Here is a 25,835-nt window from a genome sequence, read left to right as displayed (position 1 = left end):
GATTCGTGCTTATGCAATGCAAATAACTCAAACACACAGAAAGAATAATGGAATGTTTTTTATTCACTGTTTTAGACACAAAAAGCCATGTTGATAAGCCTTCAGTTCATAGTAATACATTGCACATGAAGATGACAAAGATGTCCAAAATTGGTGCCTAGCAAAAACTCTTGACTAATCAATCACTGGTTGTGTTAAGAATGACTAAAACACTCATTGCACATTCCTATAAGTTTGGCAGCCCAACACCTTAGTGTGACATATGATTTAGTGTGATTTAAAATAAGATATACAAATATAGAGGTCACTGTGACAAATAACAAAATCAATACAGGCTTTTTTATTTATATATTTTCTCTGAGAGGCAAAAGTGCTCAAACAAATCAAAACCCTCATGGCCATTGTCTCAAATTTATCCTCTTATCTAATCAAGCAGTACAAAAGATACCTGAAGCCTAGCTAACAACAGTCTTTATGTGTTAGTAGGGCACACACACTGAATAAAGAAAGCATTAAGACCTTCCGTGTCCTATATAAACATGAACCTAAAATGTTACAATCAAGTAATTGCATCATTGCAGCTATGGTCAATTATAGCGATACAGTTCTCTTTTTCGAGAGTCCAAACTATTTCTCTAACAAAACAACATCAGAGATCATTTCATCATCACCTCACTCCTGTTCTGACAGAATGCTGCAACACGATGAAATCATTTACAATTCTTACACTTTATTGAGGTTGCTTGTTGCTTCCTAATGTCTGGAGATGTGCCATTCGCTGTCGGTTAACTGCACCAGCTCATTGACCACATCAAGCAAATTGTAGTGATGCTTCCTCAGCAACCTTTGATTGAGCGGCTGGTTACTGAAACCCATCTCCTGCAGTACAGCCATCATGGAGGCATCCTCGCAGGCTGGGTCAACAGCAGGCCGCTGAAAGACAACAAAACCAAAGTGAGTATGTTAAAGGTCACTCACATGCCAAGTCTAGGATTTAGAGATAAAAATAAAAACATATCATAGTTTCCCTAAAAAGATTAAGCATCCCGACTCTTTTCAACGCTGACAATAAGAAATGTTTTTTGAGCACTACATCTGCACATTAGAATGATTTCTGAAGGAAATTCTGAGTGTCATGTGACACTGAAGACTGGAGTAATGGCTGCTGAAAATTCACAGGAATAATGTAATTATAATTCACAAGATTACTGTTTTTCATTCATTTTCGATCAAATAAAGCCTTGGTGAGCATAAAAGACTTATTTTAGAAACATCTTGCTGACCCCAGTCTTCTGACAGTAGTGTAATTAAAAGAAAGTCACTATATGGTGGCTGTTTATGCTCTGGTCTGTCTAGTGTGTTGTGCACTGATGAGGAAAAATATCTCACCTGTGCAGGTGTGCTCTGGCCTGTAAAGAGTGCTTTATAAGCAGAGGCAGCCACAGAGAGAGCTCCCTTCACCAGTCCCTCTGTCAGACCACCGTGATGTGCCCTGCAGAAGAATAAAAACAGGAACAAAAGGTTGTGTCATAATAGTAGCGTGCCTAAAAACAGAAGTACTTGAGACATTCATGAAACCATCATGATGCAAAACTAGAAGAGAAGCAGCTTACTTAACATCCATAACAGTGCTAAACGGTGTGCATATTTAAAGATATTTTTTATATTTAAAAAAAGGTGTTATGTTAACCATACTATGACTACAAAGAAAACAGTTGTGGTCAACCACAGGAGACATTGACTGCAGAGCTACTTCCTTTTCTGCTGCATTCAAGCTTTCAGCTTGAGAAAAAGGTGCATTAAAAAACTACATTTAAATAGACATTTAAAACCTGATCTTTCTTTCTTTACTGAAATATATGCATCCTGCGCTAAATATTATAATGTGATGCCTGCAATGCATGCAAGCAGAACAAAAGCTCAAAAGGGTGACCTCAATGTGTTGTTTTACCTGAGATCCTGGGAGCCGCAGGTCTCAAAGGCACTAACAGGGGCCTCTAAACAAACTGATCTGCAACCTAGGGCAAAGAACATATTCAATTCTGTCACGTTTTTATTTTTTTTATTTTTTTTTAAATGGCTCAAAGCTACATAACTAGTTTAGCTACACAACATTTAGATAAAATGTCAAAGACAATCTTACTGACTATTTGAATAAAACAAGGTACAAAAAAAAAGTAAATTATTTAAAAATAAATATTTATTAATTAAATAATCATTTTTACATTGCTTTGATTTTTTTTTCTTGGAGAATTCTTCATACTTCCACAACTTCAAAAACTTTTAACCTAAAAATGCTTGACACTACTTCCAAAACAACACATAAATAAAAAGGAATTAGAATGTATGTTTACATTTATTTAAAAAAAACTAACATTGTATGATGTTAACAGTTGCATACAGTTGAGAAACTTGAACCTAAGTTTGATTTATATGTATTTTTTTTTTTCACACAACTGACACCAAGTCATGGAAACTTACCACTTGAGTCATCGTCAGGTTGACATGAGGTGTTGTCTTCAGAGGCCTCTGGTCCTGACTCAAGATCATGAGATCTTACTGATCTGCAAAAGAATCATGAAGAGATAAACAAATGAAAGTTGGTGCATAATAATACATTGCATTCACTCCAGATTGTTAATTAGTAATATTTTTGTGGATTCTCCGAATATTTTTTAACCTGTGGGTTCGAAGAGATGGGGGTGGCGAAAGAGCTATGGGTGGAGGTACCGTTTCTGGAATTAGTGGAGGAGTTTCCAGTATCTGAGAGGTGTAGAGCATCCGGTTCAGGCTGTTTTGAAGAGCTGGAACAGGGATAGACTCCACGTTTTCTCCTTTGGTCATACTGTGGATTTGCAGTACCTCTGGCTCGCTGGCAAGAGGGACGGCAGGCTGGGACATGTTTGAGCTATACATCGATTCTCCCAGGGGCCTGGAAGTATCGAAGCAGTCAGGCAGGATGACAATGTAGTCATCTGATGAGGCAGCGGACACCTGACTGCTCACCTCATCCCACTCTCCTGCTTCTTCCTCTTTCTTTTGATCATTTTCATGTCCCTTTCGTTCTACTTCCTCTTCATTCTCATCCTGTGCAGCTGGGTCGGTATAGAGGTTTTCATTTGAGCCAATCAATGCTTCTGAAAAGACTGTGAAAATAACCAAGAGTAAATTGAAAGAAGGAACAGCTCAAGCAGAAAAGGCATGTTTACTATTAGAAAGCCCAAGCGGAAGGGCACACTGCTTTCATAGTAACTGTTGGACTTTCAGTATGTTTAAGCGACAATGACATTAAGAACTACAAAGGAAGAACATGCGCACCTGGCATGGCGGGTTCCTCTGTTATAACAGGGACTGGAGCTTCAGGCCTGTTTATGATTGAAAAAGGTCTGTCGTTCTTCACCAGTAATGATCTCTCTTGAAAGCGAGCAGCCTCATGAACTGTAAAATAATCAGAAGCTAAATTTTTGGATAAATAAGCAAAGCTCTGAGTTCTGCGAGCACTGATACAGCAGACGGAGGCTCACCGTCATGCCTCCTCATGTTGGGCCGAGTCCTGCGTTGAGGCTTGCGCTCTGGTTCCTCCTCAAGAGTGAGAGAACGAATCACAGTCTCGCACACAAACTGGGTCCCGCTGATGTCTTCATCTCCTTCCTCACTGCCGTGAACATCCAGAAGTTCACTCTGTCTCTGAGGCTGCAATGCTAACAGAGAACAAGCCACATTCGTATCAATAACCTGCCCATGATTTAATCACAAAGGCTTTGATTCATAAACAGATAATTTTAAATCTGGTTGTAAAATGCAAAAAAACTAATTAGAGGTCATTTATCCTCCTGGTACATTGTTTGTGCTACTCTGAAGTTTTAGAAGAAAAGTGAGTGAGGAAAAAAAAAAAAAAACTTAAAATCATTTGTTGGCAAAAGCACGTCCAAGTTAATTTTGATCTACCGTTCTAAAGGTTGGGGTCAAGAAATGAATACTTTTAACTGACCAAGAGCGACATTTATATATACCTAGCATAAATTAAATCATTCTGAAAAACTTTACACATCTTCATAAAAATATAAAAGGGATAATTGACCCAAAAGAAATCAGAGAGCTTTCTGACCCTGCATAGACAACAACACAACTGACACGTTCAAGGCCCAGAAAGGTATTAAGAACATAAAATAGTCCATGACATGTGACATGATATCAGTTGTTAATTTTATGAAACTACGAGAATACTTGAAAAGAAAACAAAGAAGGACAAAGGTCTAACAGGTTTGTAATTACATTAGGGTGATTAATTAATGCGTTTCCATTTTTGGGTGAACGATTCCCTTTAAGCAGCACAAATATTCTCACCACTGATAACAAGAAATCTTTCTTGAGCATGAAATTAGCATTTTAGAAAGATTTCTGAAGCATCATGTGACAATTCGGCTTTGCATTGACGTGAATAAATTACATTTTAAAATAGACTAAAATAGAAAACAGTTATTTTAAACCGTAATATTTCACAATATTACTGTTTTTATCAAGTAAATCCAGCCATTATGGGCTTAAGAGACTTTTCAAAAACATTGAAATCTCACTGACCCCAAAGTTTTAAACAGTTTGTAAGTCAAATACGGATTTACGTGTGTATGAATAACAAAGGAGTAACTCTGCTTTAGTGCAGCTTTACAGGGACTATTCTGCTATTTAGACATTACTTAGATATAATCAATAGGGGTTGTTAGATGCAACTACAAATCAGTAATTCAAATTCCACTTAAGATGCTCTAACCTTGACTTTTTTTTCTGCCTGAATGTCCAGCCTCGACTTTACTCAAGCCCGTTCCATGCTTTCCAAACAAGGGTCCGTTATGAGGAAGTGGTGATTGACAGGGGATCATATCTGAGGAAATTACACAATTACTCTAAAAATGAGGCCAGACTAATTATGTACATGATGTTGAGGAAAAGACCCTGAGGAAAATTACATAATTGTGACCAGTACGAGGCCTTACCAGCCGGAGTTTTGGATGGGACTTTCTCTATTTCTTGCACAATGTTTATATCCAGCAACTCAAAGGACAACAGATCCTGGAGAACAACAAGACTTTGGACATTAGTTAAGCACACATCATTGAACAAACATAAGGTGGCATCTTTGTGTCCGATAAACACACTACCTGTGCCATCAATAAGTCCACAGAGGGGATGTAGTATTCTCTCTGGGAGCTGATGGAGGTTTCACAATCTCTGGTGCCTGACCAGAACATGCCATCTTTCCTCAGCAGACAAAGATCAGTTCTCTATAAGAGAGGATATTACAGTATTTGATCTCTTAATCTGGCAATATTTGAATACATTAAGGTACTGTGGTTTAAAGTTGACTCACCAGTGATTTGCTGCAGTGGGTGGATTTCTGTTCAGCACTTGGCACCACCACAATGCTACACCACACTCTCGGCCCAAACTGCACCCCGCAGTGTGCCAGGCGCCAGTGAGACGTGTAGGTGCCTTCCAGCAGGGGCGCTACAAATGCCACACTCACCACACCGACCTGACCCGGCTGCAGAAAGGGCACTGCGACTTCTTTTTGCTCACATGATCCCAGGGTCAGGTTGCCCCACATAAATTTCAACTACACAAGACAAAACACACATGCAAATGCAGCCCACAACGTGTTTGGAGACACATTTTTTTCAAGCTATGGTGAGTTTCAAAAAGTACCTTGGTATCCGAAGTCCAGCTGATGTTGCCAGTGTTCCTCATCTTCCAGTACTTGATGAACTTGGTGCCTGGCTCCAGACAAGTGCCATCTGGTAGATTCTCATCCAGAAACAAGGCAGTCATTGTGGGCACCAAGGTGGAGCAGGAGACCTTGGGACCCCTGGTTTGAGTGCACAGAGGATCGTCAGAACAGCTTTGTTTCAGCGTCTGTCTTTTCCTTGAAGCTCATATCAAAAAAAGTACAAAAAGGACGTAATACATAAAGGCAGCGGGTGCATTTTGAGGTAGTTCCATCCACTTCCCAGCGATAACTCAACTATAACAGACAATGTGATAATCTTGATAATGATTGTTCTGGGCTGGGTAGGGAGGTAAACCCAGCCCTGACCCCTCTCAGTGTGGCCCTTACTCTGGACTGGATGTTTGAGGGTCTGGGCACAGGGCCGGAGCTGGGGCTGATCCTGGGTCTAGAGATGTGCCGGGAGCAGGGGCTAGGCCCGAGCAGCTCGTCCCATTGGAGGCTCCATTCCACAGCAGACCTCTCTTCTCCAGCCTCAGCTTCTTCTTGATCTCCTTCACCTCGGCCTTTAGCTGCCTCCGCTCAGCTTTCAGCCGCTGTCTCTCTGCTTTTCGCACTGTCCTGTCACCCCGTCTCAGAAACCTAGATTTGGTCCCAGAACCAAAAAAACTGAGGAATCAATTCTACAGTTGGTCCCAGAACCAAAAACTGGAATCAGATTCCTATCCTAAAATTTCAGCGGGGTGATTTCAGATTTAAACAGCCCTAAAAAAACATAACATTGTACTGTACACAAGTGTTTATTTTGGCTTGCCTGGATTCCGGAGTAACTCCACGTTCAGGGACAGATAGAGGAGTCCTTGTTCTCTTTAGGTTGTGGCTGGGATCGTGTTTATGACTACATGGCTCACATAAGATGCAAGATGGACAAACACTGCAGACAGAAGAAGGAAAATTTTTCATAGTAAGCTTTATATTTGACATCCTGTAATTCAATTTTTTTTTAATAATGTCTGCTTATACAATATTTTTCAGGAGTATCATCTGTAAGACAACTTTTAGGACATTCTCACCTGCACTGATATCCTCCTCCAGTAGCTGGTCCTTTGCAACTATTGCAATTTGGAGTTGAGCTAGAGGCCCTTACTGTGGTGGAGCTCGTAGCTTTCTGAGTGCCAGAGGTGCTTGGCTCCTCTGTAGGAGGATCCAAGGGTCTGTGTGTGCAACACTGACCAGAAAACTCACTACACATCCTGTCCACCACCTCCCTTACTACTTGATCTTTGAACTGCAAAGAAGATTGAGAACAATTTGGACTCAACATTAAGTAAAGTGGTTATTATGACATGCTAGTTTCTTAAAAATCTAAATATCTATATAATTATCAGTTTGACTTTTGTAGGATACAGTACCCTGTCCATGTAGGATTTAAACCATGTTGGTACTGCTTCCTCCTCGGTTTTCATCCCTTTGTTTTCTTTGGCCACAGCCTGATTAAGAAAAACAAAAGAAACCGGTTTTCTCAGTTTGAAATTATCTCAGCCTGCAATAAGGACAGTCCATTATTATTCACAACATCTTACTGAACAAGTAATGCATGAACTAATGAACAGCTAAGACTATAGAGATAGCATATAGTCATTTTACAAGACTACAAACTGCTTACCGAGTCCCGCTCGGGGGTCACCTGGGTCTCCTTGTCTGCCATCTTGACCCTTGCTCGATACGGCGGAGCCGGTCTGGGATCTATCTTTAGTTCTTTCAGCTCTGCCTTTACTGCACCACCCTCTGCCTGACCCTTCATCTTATAGACATTCATTTGTAACTGGTTGGCCTGTTTAAATCCACTCTAAGGGAAAAAAATAAATCATAACAACATTATGTTAAAAGCCATATTTTTATATATATTTTGTTATTATTATTATTATGATAACAGCATGGTTCAGCTTTGGCTTGTGCATCACACAAAAGATTGAAAAAAAGACTGGTGTTCTTACGTTTAGAGCTTCTGTATATTCATCTGTGATAATATTAAAATAGAATAATAAATAACAAACAATAATATTTTATATTCACTATGATATCTATATTTGAACACTACAGATAACATATTTGGTGACTGAATACATTACATGCCTTGACTGTTTATGCACACCTGTAAATATAAGAATACACTATCAATATAAGTACTTTTGAAATTCATAATTATAAAAGTCATTACAAATTCATTCTTTACCTCCTCGTTGTCCTCGTCAAAATATTTCACTTGAAAATGGCTCAAGCCGAACGTAGTTTTAATCTAGAAGTTATAAAAAGCATTAAGTCAGGTAACAAAGCACCATCAGGAACTGCAGAGTTTGTTAAAGACGTCGAAGAGTTACAAGCAGATTAGAGAGAAAATCGATATTCTCCAACGGTCCTCTTTATTTACAAGCTGTCATCTGATTTATATGGCCGCACATTAAGGTCAAGCACAAAAGACAGATAATGTTGCAATTTATATCACTAGGGTTTGTATAAAACACCCAACTGTTATATATGTTCAGACATATCTGCTTTATAATAGGATTACATGTTTTGACTTAATGTTAAACGTCTTATACCCCACGGTTATGGTTTGTTTATGTAGGCCTCGGCCACGGCCGTCCAGGAGCAAGAAATGTAAACGTCCCCACATAAACGCCACCCAGCAAGGCTTAATGACTCCTTACCCAGGCCTCCACAGTCTCCCACTGTGCTTTGTTCGTGTCCAAGACTGGAAATTTCTTCACGTTGCCCCTAAAGGTTACTTTGACAGTGACGGGGAGGTTCATGGCTTTCAGCCAGAGTCAGCTAACGCGTTTGATGCGGGGATGTGACGCTCTAAATTCCCGCGGTGGCGGCACCACTGTCAGACTTGTCTTTTGCGTTCTTGTTTACATCGTTGGATTCGTACACGCCCCCAACACACGTCAGAGGAAGTGTCTTACAATTACTTACTTGCCAAATAAAAATATGTGTAATATATATATTTTTATTTGTATTATTATTACAAAATATTAAAATAAAAATACTTAAATATTCGTAAAAGTATTTCACTGGTCGTTATAGGTACTAAAATTGGGATTCCATTAAATAATGTTTTACAGAGAACAATATGACGCGCCCATGCACACTACGTCTTTCCAAGTCGTCCCGAACATAGATGTATAAATAGATACCGTCTTAGCACGGTAGATATGCTGATTACAGCGATACGTCGGTATAAACTGTATGGTATTGGTTTGGTATTGCCATGAATGTCAGATGTTTTGCATATTCCAGATGACATCAAATTCAAAATGAAAGAAGAGTAAATATTTCCGCAGATGTGACAGCTATGTATTCCCATCTATGGTCTCGAAGCGTTTACGTCATCTGGAAGCGCGCGATTGCCTTGTGGCTGACAGCAGTTAGTGAGCCACACGGTTAGTTAATGCTTTAAGGACAATCCTTTACTCCTCTCATTTATTGAATTAATACGATGTCTTCGCTTCTAAAGGTGGACAATGAAATCAAAACAAAGGTAAATGTCTCGCCGCTTCCTTTATTTAAATACAGAGCGCCCAGATGAGTTGTTTGTAAACGTTAGCTCGCGGCTAGCCGGCTTGCGCGTGAGGCACCTCGTGAGCGTGTTAGCTAACTTTTACGCGCACATATGTTTGTGAAATGAGTTGTAAATTAAATCAGAAAGTACATATTATAATAAAGTATGTGAGGATTATACATATTAAATCTTCAGAGTGAAGCCAGAGCTCCCACATGCGCGTTAACCGCGTGTTTTTAGCACAACAGCATGTCGCTGCGGGAAAAGCACATTACTGTTAACGTTAGTGGTTTTTAGCACGTTTTTGACACCAGTAAGCTAAAATAATATTTAAATAGTTTATTATGTTGGTAAAAACTCGATTACATGGAACATGCTGTAAAGTGTAAACATTCAGCGTCTTAAAATAGAAGGGCCGCCGGTTGTGTTTTTCCTAAAAGCGATTGACTTTCAAAGGCACGACATTAGTAAGTGTGACGACAAAAATCGATTTGTGGATTGTATGTTTTGAGGATGATATTTATATATGAATATTGCTTGTTTTGCCAGGTTGATGCTTTCAGAGAACGAATTACATCTGAGGTGAACTACTGCACTTTTCCAGATTTTATATATATATGTATAAATGAATGTTTCCGTGACTATTGGACGGCTTATTGTTTAATTAATCAAATTTAGGCTGAAGACTTGGTTGCAAACTTTTTCCCGAAGAAACTGTTAGAGCTTGACCAGTTTTTGAAGGTAAACTTAGTAATGAAAAATGATGCATTCTTGACATTTACGACTTGAGAAGTGCAAAACACACGAATTTGTGTGATAGCCTTTTGATCACTTTTTTTTAATAGGATCCCACAATTAATATCCGTGAGCTGAAAGAAATTCATTCAGAGATCAATCTGACTGTGCCAGACCCAATTCTTCTTACAGACATCCATGATGGGCTTGAGGGGGTAAGAAGCCATTTTTAAGTTTCTTCTTCATTCAAAGTCAGTCAAAAGCAGCTCAGGTTAAAAGAGTGATATAAAGTCTCTGGATAGGTTTCTTTTGCTTTGTGCAAAATAATTTCTGTTTGACATGAACCAAACCAAAAAGTTCAGCAAGTAACCTTGAAATATTTTCTCAATAGCAAAATGCTAAAAAGAGGAAACTCGAAGATGGTGCAGGAGATGATAAAGGTGAGTTTTCCTGCCTAATAAAAAAACAGCGTCTTGATTTTGGCAAATGACTTAAATAAATTTGAAACGCATTGATACCAAAACACTTCCCTACATTATCCTGTGGCCCTATTAACTCCAGGTATTAAGATGTATTTTAGGGCATCCGATCACAAGTTGTCAACACTAAATACATGTGTAAAACCGGGTTTAAAACATTTTGAGTTTGTCTACCCGACCACCTCCAGATGTAGTTGAAAACGCATTAGATTAAATTGTAATGTCTCGCTTTTCTGTTTGTAGTTGGCGGGACCAAGGTCTTTGTCATGCCTGGTGGAATGATGAAAAGCAATGGCAAACTGGTGGAGCTGATTGAAAAAGTCAAGCCTGAAATCAGAACTCTCATAGAAAAATGCAACACGGTAACGCCATGCAACCAAAATATTAGACATTTAACTCTTAACTTTAACTCTTTAAGTGTTGTGGATAAATGTAATTTCCTTTGTTTTTTTTAGGTCAAGATGTGGGTTCAGTTGTTAATCCCAAGAATAGAAGATGGTAACAATTTTGGCGTCTCAATTCAGGTACGGTGTCACATTTTTTAGTTCTTCATTTGCTACACTGAAAGCCTTGTAACAACGTGAGCTTTATTGTAGGCAGATATAAAAGAACAAGCAGTGATTCCTCACAATTTGCTGTAATTGTTTTGTCATTTAAAAGAAATTATTCCTTCTCTTTGGTCCTGTCTGGGAATGTCAAATGAAAAAGAAATTGCCAGCCATTTAGTTGGAGTTGTGATTTTGTTTATCTTCATAACAGGAGGAGACGGTGGCTGAACTCAGAACAGTGGAAGGGGAAGCAGCTTCTTACTTGGATCAGATATCCAGGTACGACAGATCAATATTAGTCAAAGTATGAATTAGACACTTAAGTTTTCCTTGATTTTTAAAAAAAAATACTTTGTTTTACAGGTACTACATCACAAGGGCAAAGCTGGTCTCCAAAATAGCAAAATACCCTCATGTTGTAAGTCATATCTAAAGTACGCGCGTACCGTTTAGATCAGAAATTCAGTAGTTAATTTATAAATGTATATATATTTTGACTTGCAGGAGGATTATCGTCGCACGGTGACCGAGATTGATGAGAAAGAATACATCAGTCTCAAGATCATAGTGTCAGAACTGAGAAATCAATACGTAAGTATTGCTATAACTCTAATAATGCAAATGATTTAGAATATTCTTTATTTGGGTGTACAGAAAGAAGTCCGTATGTACAATGGGGAAAATATTAATTTGATCCCCTGCTGATTTTTTAAGTTTGCCCACTTAAAAAGGAATGAAGGGTCGGTCATATTTATGGTAGGTTTAACAATTTCTAACCTTTTATATAATGTGTTTTTTCTTGATTTTGGGGTTGATATTCTGTCTCTATACGTTAAAATAAACCTACCTTAAAAATTACAGACCCTTCATTTCTTTGTAAGTGGGCAAACTTCCAAAATCAGCAGGGGATCAAATTAATATTTTCCCCACTGTATCAGAGAGCTGCACGGGTCCGATTTTGTAAATCCGCACCGCCGGTACCCGCAGTGCTTAAAACCGCATCCGACCCATTTTCCGACAGCAGCACTAATTAAAATCTGCACCCGACCCGACCCGCTTAAAATAGAACCGACACCCGACCCGCACCCGACATCAAATCAGTTAAGCCAATCACATTAAACACACTTTTTTCAAATTTTATTGCCAGCTCATACAGAAGTTATTACACAGCCTTTGGCATTAACACAAGGGCAACCTCAGCCGAAGCTGTCAAAAAGCCGGTACATAAAGAACATGGCTAACGTTACCACAAAACTGAGTAACGCAATTTCGTCTAGCCTACATCAGACAATTTTGGGTGTAGGCCTATAGTAGGCTGTGTTATGCATCCTGATTGACTTCATGATTAGTTAAATCTGTTTTTCACATGCTTCGCCACAGAGTTAGCAATTTCAGGCAGTACAGGACAGCATCTGTCTGATTCACTTCACGTCTGTGGGCATTACACACAGCTCAGTGTGGCCCAGGCACGGCGCCAGGATTCCAGTTTTGGATGGGCCAGACCAATTGTGTGTGGGCCTTAAATTAAAAACGTAAAAAAAAAAAGATTATCCAATCACTGCTTAACCTAATAAAAATATTGACTAATATAGCCTACTGTTATATTATCTGTGCGTAAACATAATATAGATTTTAATAGCTTGATGCTCTTTAAATATTTTGTTGCATTGTTAAAAATTTCGGTGCATAGGACAGACCTATCTGCAATCGCTATCCATGGTTCTGACCAAAGAAGAGCGCTTTGGAATCTCCGTTACGCATGAAACGCAACATACCTGGTCTGCGTTTCCCGATAACATTTCTCTTAATGCGATACGAAGACTCTTAAGGTATAACTTAACTAAAGGTATACTACCACTAAAGGTATATCATTGCTAGGCGTCTTCAGGGCTATCATCCACTCGCGAGGCGCTGGCGCCCTTCCTAGCAACGGCGCTGTTTTTGGTAAAACATGATTTCATTAAGTTTTGTTTTATGGAAAACTCTTTTTAAAACATATTCGTTTTTTATAAATTTTATCTTAATTTTGATCAATGTTTTATCAATCAATTGCCCGTATTTAATAAATAAGAAGCAAATATATAGCAGACAATGTAATGACCCTAAAAAATATTTTGCTACCTAAAAGTTAAAGATTTTTTGTCACGCATGCATGTCTATTTCCCTCATATTAAATATAAAACGCATGTGGACTGATATTTTTCCAATGTCTGGGCTCCTTTATTAATGGAGTATATAAACAGACGTTTCAATATATTGGTATTAAATGCATTTTCTGAGAATTTATATTTCACGTTTTGACTGCAAATGTCGAAATATGTGCTCTTTGGTCCATCAGTGCTTGAGTCACTGATCACATTAGAATAAAATATCTCATAATAAAATACAAAATTGACTGATTTATGAATGTATATGCATAGTTCTCATCAGTCGGAAATACAGATAAATGCTTTCATTTGTTGTATTTTTAATCCTGAAGGAAAACAGAACAACAAAAGAGCACATGTGAATGAGCTGCACAAAGTCATTTTCAGATGCAATTAAAAAAAAAAAAAAACCTGGATAGCCTAGATTAGGCCCATATTCACAAATGTGTTGGCTGTGGAATGAAATATCTGATATTGCGATTGTCAAATATATGCAAGTGGAAGTGTATTGTTGTTTAAACACCTTTATAACGATCGCGTTAGTGGAGCTTATGCGCGATATAATTTTATGACACAAATTTTGAAATGTAGGCTTAAATCAAACACATTTTAATTCAGATTCTATATATATATATATATATATATATATAAATAAACGGAAAACAAAAACAATGAAAAAAAAACAGCTGGCTGATCTTTTACGTCTGTTAGCTAATGACTCATGCAGCCGTTCGCGCGGTTGTGATTTTTTTAAAGTGGAACGTAGGCCTGTTTTTACGTTTGCACGTCACTGTTTTGAACCCGTGTTTAGACCCGTGTTTCCCCTGTGTCTGACCCGACCCGTACCCGACACAGTTGGATATTTTTCACCCGTTTCAGCCAAATTTGCGGGACACCGTCGGGTACCCGAACCCGTGCAGGACTCTACACTGTATGTCTGGGAGTTGTTGTGATAACTAAATTAGTAAAAAGCAATTGTCTTGCAGGTAACATTACATGATATGATCCTGAAGAACATTGAGAAGATCAAGAGGCCGAGGAGCAGCAATACTGATGCTCTGTACTAAGATCCCCCTCCCCTTTCATTCTTGGCCCATGTTCCACCATTTGGAGCTTGCTTTAGCCTTCAGGTGGCTTTAGAGCAGTCCTGTCACCCATTATACCCAGGCCAAGAGAAGGACCGCTCAATCCGGCCTGATAGAACATGCCATTTAGGATAGAATTGTAAACTATTGTCACTATTTTAAACCCTTTAAAATTAGCCCTTTTTGATTTTTCTTTTTGTTTCTTAACGGACAGTATAAATGTATAAAGGCAGAGCCTGAACATGTGTCCTGAAGAAACTGTCTCAGATTTATCTTTATTTAATTAAAGAAACGTTTCAACAGTGGATTTCATTTATCTTTTGCAAAGCCAAATTCCATGTAGTTCTCCATTTCACGTGTGTCTGAGCCTCCTTAGGGGTTAGCCTCCTCATGATGGTTGGTTTCTCCAGTCAAGAAGCAGAGAAGCTCTTATTGATGCTGTATTTCACTAAAGCAGGTTATGTTGTTCATCTGAAATGAACATGTAAGCTGAAGTGGAAGCGATGCAGTTATTGTGCGAGGTGTTATTTGGAATGTGTGCTGACAGTTATTACGTGATGGAATATTACATTTACATCTGATTCATGTAACTGATTCATCAAATTCTGGAAGCTTTTTATGGTTTCTTTTTGTTCAGTTTTAAAAGTGATACATTTTGCTGAATAAACTATTGTTTTTACAATACATTTAAGGCACGTCATTAACTGCTGTGGTAGTGTTGTGCTTTTTTCCCCTCTCTCTCCATATAATATAACTAATTTGATTTGCAGTCCCTGTATGAATACAAGTAGTTACATTTTACACAAAAAAGTACACAAGAACAAAGTGGCAAGGCTTTTTATTTGACTTAAACTGTGATATGACAGGTTATTTTCATGGAGTAATATACACTGAACTAAACAATCTCAAATGCAGTTAAGAAGACCTTTCAACTTACTAAATAATAACTTATAACAATGGTTCTTTTGTAGTTATGGCCTAAATTGTACATTTAAAAAAAGATTATGCTGGTGAAATACAATAGACTTCATGTGATGATAAATGATAAGTTTGAAAAGATTTGCAGAAGTTTTTCATTTGCAGAAATGTGGCTTATGTTTGAACAAATCAGAAAACCATGACAGATTTAGACAAGCCTCTTAGTGTACACTAATCATGCAATATATATAAAAGGCTTTTATATACAAAAAAAAAAACCTGATTTGATCTCAGGGTTTAGGTTCTAGTAATGGACTAAAATGCAGTTTTACTTGGATTTACATGCTAATCTAATCATTGACAGTTTCCAAACCATGACAGGTGTTGAAGTGTTATAACACTGAACATTCTGTGATCTTCACGAAAAGCAAACCTAGAAGAGAAAACACATATTTAATGCCAGTTTGAATAATATACTCTAAATGTGTGGATCTAACATAATGCTGCCATTTCTTTGAAGTTGCAATAATTTCCAGCAGGTGTCAGCATGGAGGAATTGGATTTAATGCTGAAGCGATTTTAAAACACTTTTGAAACTTTAAAACAGTGGTAAAGTTCATTGATAGAGACAATATGACAGTTAGACAATTTCTCACTCTCAGTTTCAGTTGAGTTTCTTTGTTCTTTTTTATGCATAAACGAAGTAATCATGTCGAATGGACCAGTGAATGTAAGTACCTCATAAAATATAAGCAGGATGTAAAAACTCCTTGGGGACTATGCCAATAGCACCATCCAGCTCTCCGATCCACCATCCATGGATGTTATATTCCTAGTTTATACAGAAAAACATAGATTTGTGTGAGGATTTTGTCGATGATCATTAGACACCGGCGTACAATTATTTTTCAACTGATATACTTCAAAGGTAATACATTGGATTAATTTCATTGTATTTGATACAAACTAAAAGAAATAAATTCATTATAGTAGATTAACTCTTCTTAGTCATTTTTACATATTTATTGTGTCCAAATATGTTCTCTATAGTTATATTCAGTCGTCTGTCATAGGAACATTAAGCTTAGCCACTTAGGAACTGATGCATGCGTGATGAGCATTTTGATCTCTGGAATCACAGAAAAATGAAATGCTGTGGCGAGAGAAGGTACTTATGCTGTTCTTAAGGGTGTTTAACTAGTTGTATGGATCATCAGGGCTTTAAAACTGCACATAAAAACAGTGTCAGGATGTTTACAATATAACAATTTCATGCACCACCCATTCGAATGCAAATATAAATGTTATTTCAAATCTTGAAACACCGATTTACCAATTTCTGTTATGATTAAAGAAGTGTGTGATGAATCTGTGGATAGAAGTTATAGACAATGATTGCAGCTAGAGATATTGACATAAGTTTGGGGACTAGTTTAATAGTGTTTGGAATTACATTGGTTCTTAGATTCCTCAAGTGAAGTGGAGAAATCTCTATTCTTTTGCTCAAGCTCCATGTTTTGTTTTTTTCATTCCTCTCCAAATTCAAATACTTATAAGAGCTATTCCAGGCCAAAGCTCTTCAGAGTAAGAGTGTGGAGAGAGCCCCGGATCTGGCCTTTAATGAATGAAAACAGATTCAGGTGGACAGGGGTTTATTAATGAGGAGATTATGAAACACAAGATGCACTGATAGTGAAAGACTGAAGTGTTTTAAGAGCTTTAGTATTCAGGCTGCACACACTTTACATTTAGACATGATGAGCATGTCATCCATCCACTGCCTGCTGAGGAGAGTAGGAACTAATTACCTTCCTCTCTTTAAGCACACTCACAGTGCTGAGAGCCTAATGTAGTCCTCAGCCCATGCAGATGAGCCGCTTTAATGATGCTATATGGAATAAAATCCATCTGGACGGTGAGCTCAATGCCGTTGCGGCATCAACGCCTCGGTATAGCAGTACATCCAAGAACTTGAGCTCTTTGTTTGAGACTCATGCAGCTATGCATATGAGAATTGTTGGACGTGTAGATTGATGTTCTCATATGACATTTCAGTAAACAAGAAGTTAATATCGAAAAGCTTACATTTTAGACCCAATATTGCCAGAAGGGACCATTCACACAGGGCGTTTTGCATGTTAGTGCACAGCTTTTCCATTGTTTTTTATGCAATAATGTACCAGACAGACATGCTTGACTGTTGTGCTCACATCTTGCCTCTTTTCCAGCGTCTATGCATGTCACATTGTTTTAAAAATGCGGCTCTCAAGTCAAATAAATTATTCTTTTGAACAAATCGGTTGAGTAATTTAATCAATGGTTTGCTCATGAAGATGGGCTGTGTTCAAAATCACCCTCTATACCCTTTATTCACCTTTTATCACTAGACCTACCAGTGTCAGTTGTGTCACTTTACTACTATTGACAACTTCTCTCCTATGGCCTCATGGGATAGTAAAGTGTACATCGTATGCTTCTTTTGCCACCTGTATATATTAGTAAGGAAGTATGGTATTTCAGATGCAGCCCTCATTTCAGAACAAACTGATTGAGTAAATGATTCATTGACATACAAATGTGGACCATTTATTAAATCGTGTCACTTGTTCGAGTGAGTCATTGAATCATTAAATAAATCAATTTGTTCAAAAACACTGATATATTCAGGAACAGAGAGTTGTGTGTCGCCACCTACTGGTGTAACAAAATACCCTGCAGAAAGAGCCACTAAAAAATCCCCACCACTATAACACAGATCGACAGTAGTTCTTGCAAACACGAGTAAAATGTTAAACCAGTGAAAATCACCAGTTTAAATGAACTATATATCACCAATCTCTAGAATGGCGAGGACTGGAACAAACTGCTGTATAATACTCCTCGTAATCACAGGTGCAACCATGGCTCATCAAGCCATTTCGTTCATCCCGCACCACCTCCAATCCAACACGCCTCCTCCACCCCCCACCCTCCTCAACATGGTGTAACTGTGGGTTCAAACAGAGTACATACGCAGTACAAGAAAGAGAGTCAATACATTCCAGTGCAGTCCGTCCCATTTCGATGACTCGTGTCCTTTTCATTCCTGCCTCATTTTTCCTGCCTCCCAGTATTAGCAATCTGCTTTTCGGCAATGCATCTGTCAGCTAGAGGCATTTGGGAGACATCCAATCTGCGCCTGAACGTAGAAAGGGTTGTTATAGAGATTTACCCAAAAGAACCACATGGGACATGGATAATTGGTGGCTTTTCGGGAAGCTTCTCTGTAACAGGACAGGGTCAGGTGTGTCTCAGTTTGGTCTAGGTCTGGTGGGCATCTGCTGTGAAAGTGACGTGCGGCACTGCGATGGCGCTGACCTCCGCACGACCTTCTCCCGAGGAAGGCGGAGTTGGCACAGGGAGCTATCGAGAGAGTGCGTTGCCATGACAACACCTGCAGTGTGCCACTGATATCATTTATTTTGCACTCAGGGGGGCGGGCTGGCAATGGTATTCAGATGGGCCTATTGCTCTCCAGCGACCAGGGGACAGATTGACAGCTAATGATGCCTTAAAAAAGAGTGGCTTAACTTGAACAATATCATGACAGGCTCAAAAGTGACTCTTGTCTATAATAACGTCAGAATACAGATTACCCCTTTCTTCCTCTGTCCCATATAAATTCCCTCTAAGACGACACGCTTTGCATGCACGCCTTCTTCCTCGATCGCGTTTTAATCATTTCCCTTATTTGCAAACTCTCCCTCGGTGCCCGCGTGCATTCATTTTTTCCAGATACGAGTAGAAACGTACACACACACCGTGAAGGCAGTAGACATGGTAATAAGAATGAGACATGAGGCCTCTGCCCCTGGCCACCAGCTGACTGAGGTAGGCCTTGGGAGTGATGGAGCGCAGGAAGTCTCTCATTGCCCCGCCGTTGAACCCGGCACTTGGGTGCTACAACCCCCTCCTCCGCTTTTCCTCTCCTGCTTCTCTTTCCTTAACTCGCATCGTAAAGCATCGGCTCCACACGCTCAGTGCTGCACAGGGACTCACTCATGCAGCCATCTCAAAAGACAAACACCAATACGTCACGTTGTTTGCTAGTCCTAAACAGCAGACGCGGCAGGTGGTGAACAGGTATTGATCTGCTGCTCGAGCAAAGGCAGCAGTCGTTCAATTTATCTCAATCAGTGCATTTCATTTGCATGTCATTTTCATCGTAGCCAGCCATTAAGAACTCGTAATATTAATATTTGTTTGGCATAGTCAAATAAACTGGAGTGGGAACACCGCAGCCCTTTTTTAATCCCAAATCCGGGGCGTTCGAAGGTGCGACATGGAGTAAAAATGTGGATGACCACATAATCTGCCATCATAAAAGTACACTTGGGGATTACTGATGGCACTTAAACTTAATAGGCATTTAAAGTGGATTGTGTATGCTGCTGAGAGCCTGTAATGATGGCTGTTTATGTGGCCTCCCATTTATAATAATTATGCAGAGTGTGGTGGGGGGGGCAGACGTGCAGTTCTGGACTATTGGCTTAGGCTAAATAATGACCTACTGTAGTTGACCGCGAGATGACTGTTGCCTTCTGCATGACCCCAGAACCCCAGACTCACCCCCTGATGCCTCTGCTGGTAAATAGAAAGCTCAATATGTCTATACAGCGCCACAAAGAAGGCAGGTCCTTAGATGAGTGTGTGAGAATGAGTTCAAAAAGGAGTTTCTATTTCCACTGGATTTTCCTTTTCTTTTATGGCACCTTTTCCTTTTCTTTAGGCATTTTGTAGGAGACTGACCCCCTGGGCGGGAGGCCAACTGGAGCAGTCATCTGTCTGAAGTTTACGAGGATGTGTCCCACAAGGGAGGAGATAACAGTCACAATCACCCAGTTTTGTCTGTGAGAACTGCACATTCATATGCTAATTCACTTTATGTCTACCTGTAAAAACCTGCACAATGGAGCATGAGAAAATTACACATAAACTTACATGTTTATCAGATTAAATTGCAGCCTAAAAGCTGTTTGAATGGTTTAAAAGTAGAAAATCATAAAATGCAAATATTAATAAAATAAAACGGTTAATACAATTTAAAATAATCAATAAATATAAAATAAAAACAATATATATAATGTGAAATTAGCCTGTTTTAGACACAAACTATAGATAAACTATACATAAATTTACAAATATATGAATAAATATACATTTAATTTGATACAAAAAATTAATTTAACTTATTAGCCAGGTTTTCAAGTCAAACCATTAACCATTTGTTTTAAAAACTACTAGATGTGCAACCCAGTTTGAAACATGAAGACCTTACAGTCTTCAGCCAGAAGGTGGCATAGTGTCCACAGCCATATTGATGGAGCGTCTGGATGTTAAAACTAGGTTGGACCTTGTCTAGACTGGCATCTAACATTCCTGGTTTACAGCCCCTAATGGTGAGAGTGTAAAGCACATGCTGTACAAAGGCCAAGACTACCTGAAAGAAAGGGATATTGGTGGGCTTGAATGTTAAAAGAATCCTGGAGACGTTTGCCTCCATCTTTAGTGCAATAAATCTCTTTGCTTCTCATTCCAGGATTTTAAGGGGGTTCCCAGTGGGAATTCTGAAATGTGTTGGGTCTGACCTTTGGGAGTCATGTACCTTGAATCTAGGGGCATAAATTAAGAGCTTGGAATGCAAAAGGATGGCACGGTTGAAGAAGAAAAATTTTTCCATGGGCTCCTTCAACAAAACATGTAGGGGAAAAAAATGAACACAGCAAACAAACTATGATGCAAATAACAAAAGTTACATAAAATGAGACATTTGTTAGGTAGCGTACATGCAATTTGATTAGAGCAGGAAGAAAACATCACCAAATGTCCTTCTGCAGTGATTTTTCAGCCCTGAGGATCGAGTAGGCTGTACAAAGCTGGCAGATGGATGCAAGCCTTAGCCACTATTTCATGTTCAAGTGTTCTAAACGAAGGAGCCATGCGGCATGAGCAGGGAAACAATGGCGGCAAGGGAGGCTGATCTGAAGGAAACAGCAAGCCGTAGTGCAACTACTATGACTGCACACAAAATGAACTTAAAATGAATCACCAGTTAAATTTAAGAAAACAAAATTGAGACTGTACTGAAATTCAGTGTGGGGTTTTGATGAATAACAAGGCAGTGCAGTCCAGAAGATTTCATTGTATGGATAAAAAATAAAAATAAAAACATTTGAAAATGAACTGATTTAGAATGAGGGGGAGAAAATAATGACAGTTTCCCCTCTTGGGGTGAACTACCCCTTTAAATTGAATTTCCATGTTCCATCTCTGAGCATTACCAAAATACTCACTAAAAAATAACCACTAATGAAGGAAATATTTTTTGCATGTGCGATCACACTCCCTAATGCTCCCACATATTATAGATACGTGTAGTGATTTGTGTAGATGAGCCGAATAGCTGTTTATTCACTGTAAGTGGTGGATCAATAAAGACTGATGAGAGAGCCTTTTTTAATCTGTACGCTCTGCTTACACCAGTGCTGTGACAGCGCTGTCGACCTCTTTGATTTGTGACTTCACAGCGGTCAATCATAGCGCTGCCTCAAAAACCTGTTGGTTAGTGGAATTGATTTAGCACTTTTCACGTCTTTATCACCTTGTAATTACGCTCGGTGTTGACACAAATATACTTGGCCTCCCCTCCACGCCTCTGTGCAGCAGAATTTATGCACTCAGGTTTTATGACCACTGCTTTATGAGTGGGACCGCTAGAGTTGGGCTTGAGTTCTAGCCAACGGCCTATATTTCACTCAGTAAGGTCAACGTTCCAGGGGAGCACACGTAAAACAAGAGCAGGAGTCCCACACTGTCTGAGAATGCATCCGAAGAGGTCTTCTAGATTTGAGCGATACAAGTGCATACAGCCATTTCGAAAATACTGCCATCAATAAAAGCTATTTCAATTACATGTCAGTCACAGAGGGATTAAAAGTAAGAGCTGATAAATCTACTTGTCTGAATATAATAACAGTATGATGACAAAATCAGAGAGAGGCTCTAGCTATCTGAGATGGTTAGACTCATTGTTTACACAAATTAGAAATACGGCCTGAGATAAAAATAAATGACCCATACACATCCTTACTGTGTTTTGATTACCAACCACAGCAGATGTAACACTATATTTTGAATAACGGAATCAAATCTGTTTTAGCTCTCCTGATATTTAATTCTGTCTTTAGGGTTCATTAGTTGTCATATCTATACATTTCATCAGTGATTACTGAATATCAAGAGTGCGGAAAAATTAAAATAGGATTCTTTTTTAAAGGGATAGTTCACTTTCATCCCATATTCTTAAAGGGGTAGTTCATCAAATTTGAATTTCGTCATTAATTACTCAATTTCAGGCTCAATTTCAACCTGTATAAATTTGTTTCTAGATAATTTCTTCTGTTGAATACAAAAGTCACTACAAACATTCCCCCCCAAAAAACTATTGTGTTTAACTTTTGTTTGTGTGTGTGTTTGCAGAACACAAAATATTTTTAAAGAACGTTTTGTAAAACTGTTTTTGTCCAAGTAATAAAAAAAGCATCTAATTGCACTAACATTCATTGTACGGCCAAAAAACACAGATATTATTTAAAATATTTTTTCTATGTGTGTTACGAAGAAGAAAGTAGGTCAGCCCGGCTTGCAACAACAACGATGACAGTTTTTTCATTTTGGATGAACTATGCCTTTAAGATAACAGCTCAGTTAAAGGCAAAATTAAAACACATTGATTCTTTCAGTGGTGTATCTTTAAGAAACAGCTACACTATGTGTTACTGCTAATATCCCATTTGTAAGACACAAAAATATATAGATTAAAGAGAATGCACCAAATAAAGTGGTTTGCTTGGCTGATCATTCAATGTTCCAAGACACAACTACAGCAATGAATCAACAGTCTATTACTGAGATGAGCCTGTGTGAACACAGTATTGCAGTGGTCTACAGACCGCAGATGTACAAGGGGTCTTATGTCTATATGACAAGCTGTAAAGTGGGTTTAATTTGTAACCTGCAAATCTCTTGGATATTTGTAAGAATAGTCATTAGAAATTTAACTTCTTTGATAGAAAACTGACATGTTGCTGATATGCTATTCATTTCTTAAATTGTGTGATTGATATAGAATAATCAACAGAAAAAAAGCAGTAGAAATAGAAGCAACAAATCCTAGGCCTTCTTTGTAAAATCCTACAATGAGAATGTACTGACTGAGTGAAGACCATCGCAGCTTTGTCATTTAGAATACAGTAAATGAATAGCTGCTAAGAGAAAGTCAGTGAGTATTGACCGATATGACTCATCTTATGGCCAGCAGCGTATTATTCATCATTAGTGAGGAGATAAATAGAGCAAAGGTAAGAGAAAAGAAAATCTAAATAGATGCAGTGTGCTTCAACTAACAAATCAACCAAGGACACAGCCAACAGCGCTGAACTAAAAGTCTGACCTTGTGTGTGTGTGTATTTATGTATGAGATTGAGGGAACAAACACACACCTTGCTAAGGATGTAGATGAGATCTCCTCTCTGGAAGGCCAACTCATCGGGTCCATCAGCTTCACAGTCCCACAAACCTTGGTAATAATTTGCATAATCTGAAGTCCCTTTATTTAAAACAAAGAGATAAAAAAATAAACATTTTAGTCAATTTCTAGCACCTTTGTAATAGATACACACAATCTACTTACCAGACTTTTCAGTCCACTCTTCCACATTGTCAGTCTCTTCATCTTCTGAAAAATACAGAGAGTCAGAGGTTATAGAAATACAACAGAACAGAGAACAAGTACATACATTAATCTTTTGGCATCATAATAATGCTACACCTTCCATGTGAATTCAACTTCTGGATTAACTTTGTATACCTCTGAACTCTTTTATAAGTATATTAAACAATATGTGTGGCGCTGGCAGAACAGCCAGTTCGTGTTTGATTTATAGGGGAGGTGCCAGGCCGGGTTCGATGGCTAGTGTGTTTCAGGCAGAGAAGCATTGATTCTGGGCGTGGCACCTCTAGGTCTATGAAGTGACAGTGATAGCCCAGCTTTCCGTCTCCCACATCCATCCTCACGCTGTCAGCCTGCCGATAAAACCACCGTCCAGCAACCCTATACTTCCCACAGCACAAGCTTGCCCTGAGCTTCCAGGAACAGCACGCGGAAAAAAACATGTAAAGTAGTAGCCCTTTACCATGTGCGCAAGTGTGAAATATACATCTAAACCCTGTGTTGGAATCTGTTGCATCAGGTTTAATTGAAAAAAAAGAGAGAGAGAGATTTCAAAATGAGAATTGTCAAAATGAAAAATGAGTGGATTCTAAATCTAAAAAAAAATTTTTTAGATTAATTTCTGGGATAGTGCTGAAGCTTTAATTAATAATATAGATAAATATACTACCACTTGTGGTATAAAAAATATATATATATTTTTAAAGTCTCTTATGCTCAACAAGACTGCATTTATTTGTGAAATATCATTACAATTTATAATAACTATTTTAATATAGTTTGAAATATAATTAATTTCTGTGATGGCAAAGCTACATTTTCAGCAGCTATTACTTTAGTCTTTAGTGTCACATGCTCCATTAGAAATCTTTCCAATATGCTGATCTTCATGTTCCATAAAGATATTTAGCAAATTTTGTACCGTAAATATATCAAAACTTAATTTTTGATTAGTAATATGCTTTGCTAAGGACTTCATTTGGACAACTTTAAAGGTGCCCAGATTCCAAATATTTGCATCTCAGCCAAATATTGTCCTTTCCTAGTAAACCATACATCAATGGAATGCTTATTTATTCAGATGATGTATAAATCTCAATTTTACAAAAATAAAAATGACCCTTAGGACTGGTTTTGTGGTCCAGGCTCACAAATGGTTAGGTTTAAAATTAGGGTTTGGGTTAGGGTTACTGGCATGTAATTATGCATACTTTATTGCTATTATAATAGCAAGTACATGTAACTTGTGTAACAAGAACACCTTAAAACAAAGTGTTACCAAAATAAGTTTTATTATCATCAACACTAAAACTATTCGTTTCAATGATTCAGAGTCGACTCTTTCTTTTGAGAGACAATAACTTCATACACCGTGCACATTCAGATTTCAAACTTTGCAGGATGTTTCATCCACTTAGAGCTGTGTTACACACTGCATGAAAGGTCATTTTCAAAAATCCATAATAGGGGCACTGTAATGCATGCTTTATGAATAAAAGTATTAATTTCTTAAAAATATCTTACTGACCCCAAATGTTTGAATGGAATGATTAATGAGATTAGTTAATATATCAGCACACTACATTCAGCACTTTTTAGACAATGTCATAAAAGACCTGCACAGCACTTTTCCAAACTGAAAATCTGAGAGGCGTAAGAAGATGAGAGAGAGATGAATGAAGGGCGGAAAAGTGAGAGAGTTGGTCACTCGATCCGCCATCTGTGGCCAGCTCAGCTGCCCAGCACACATGGCAAAGTAAGGTGAAAATGACAGCACTCCAGAGTGATGTATTTCTCCTCAGAGATCTCATTGGGTCCTCTGAGGGTCCTGCTATCATTCTGGGTGACCAGATCTTGATGTATATG

General features: G+C 38.4%; 3 protein-coding genes across 4 annotated transcripts in view; 1 reads left to right on the top strand and 2 right to left on the bottom strand.

The window, feature by feature from the left end:
• Positions 1-45: 45 nt before the first annotated feature.
• Positions 46-8,670, bottom strand: LOC132122290 (next to BRCA1 gene 1 protein-like). The gene is made up of 21 exons (XM_059532371.1): positions 8,434-8,670; positions 7,959-8,021; positions 7,859-7,877; positions 7,720-7,742; positions 7,389-7,571; positions 7,135-7,212; positions 6,796-7,010; positions 6,537-6,656; positions 6,113-6,364; positions 5,704-5,863; positions 5,369-5,614; positions 5,160-5,282; positions 4,995-5,070; positions 4,772-4,882; positions 3,525-3,701; positions 3,319-3,438; positions 2,681-3,146; positions 2,482-2,564; positions 1,952-2,018; positions 1,390-1,492; positions 46-933 (listed from the first exon to the last, which is right to left on the bottom strand). The coding sequence occupies exons 1-21, from the start codon at positions 8,533-8,535 to the stop codon at positions 754-756; spliced, it is 2,967 nt and encodes a 988-aa protein (XP_059388354.1). The 5' UTR covers positions 8,536-8,670; the 3' UTR covers positions 46-753.
• Positions 8,671-9,107: 437 nt separating this feature from the next.
• On the top strand, positions 9,108-14,981 carry LOC132122289 (proteasome activator complex subunit 3-like). The gene is made up of 11 exons (XM_059532369.1): positions 9,108-9,266; positions 9,837-9,869; positions 9,966-10,028; positions 10,133-10,237; positions 10,414-10,462; positions 10,745-10,863; positions 10,957-11,025; positions 11,261-11,328; positions 11,413-11,467; positions 11,554-11,640; positions 14,183-14,981. The coding sequence occupies exons 1-11, from the start codon at positions 9,225-9,227 to the stop codon at positions 14,261-14,263; spliced, it is 771 nt and encodes a 256-aa protein (XP_059388352.1). The 5' UTR covers positions 9,108-9,224; the 3' UTR covers positions 14,264-14,981.
• A 121-nt stretch (positions 14,982-15,102) lies between these two features.
• Positions 15,103-25,835, bottom strand: part of LOC132122288 (src kinase-associated phosphoprotein 1-like) — a 32,192-nt gene continuing 21,459 nt past the window's right edge. For both annotated transcript variants that reach the window (XM_059532368.1, XM_059532367.1), the window contains exons 10-13: positions 23,931-23,975; positions 23,740-23,846; positions 15,938-16,031; positions 15,103-15,632 (exon numbers count right to left, since the gene is read on the bottom strand). In XM_059532368.1, coding sequence (XP_059388351.1) covers positions 15,939-16,031; positions 23,740-23,846; positions 23,931-23,975 — 245 coding nt within the window. In that variant the 3' untranslated portion in view covers positions 15,103-15,632; position 15,938. The remainder of the gene's footprint in view (positions 15,633-15,937; positions 16,032-23,739; positions 23,847-23,930; positions 23,976-25,835) is intronic.

Source organism: Carassius carassius, chromosome 40, assembly GCF_963082965.1.
Source record: "Carassius carassius chromosome 40, fCarCar2.1, whole genome shotgun sequence".
Lineage (NCBI taxonomy): Eukaryota > Metazoa > Chordata > Actinopteri > Cypriniformes > Cyprinidae > Carassius > Carassius carassius.
Note: the sequence above shows the minus strand (reverse complement) of the source record. Positions and strands in the feature narration are given on the sequence as shown.

Coding starts and splice junctions, on each gene's coding strand:
- LOC132122290 (XM_059532371.1), bottom strand. CDS start 8,535: ATGAACCTCCCCGTCACTGTCAAAGTAACCTTTAGGGGCAACGTGAAG. Junction 8,022..8,433: donor GGGAGACTGTGGAGGCCTGG/GTAAGGAGTCAT, acceptor TATAACTTCTAG/ATTAAAACTACGTTCGGCTT. Junction 2,565..2,680: donor CCATCTCTTCGAACCCACAG/GTTAAAAAATAT, acceptor ATTCTTTTGCAG/ATCAGTAAGATCTCATGATC.
- LOC132122289 (XM_059532369.1), top strand. CDS start 9,225: ATGTCTTCGCTTCTAAAGGTGGACAATGAAATCAAAACAAAG. Junction 9,267..9,836: donor ACAATGAAATCAAAACAAAG/GTAAATGTCTCG, acceptor TTGTTTTGCCAG/GTTGATGCTTTCAGAGAACG. Junction 9,870..9,965: donor GAGAACGAATTACATCTGAG/GTGAACTACTGC, acceptor AATCAAATTTAG/GCTGAAGACTTGGTTGCAAA.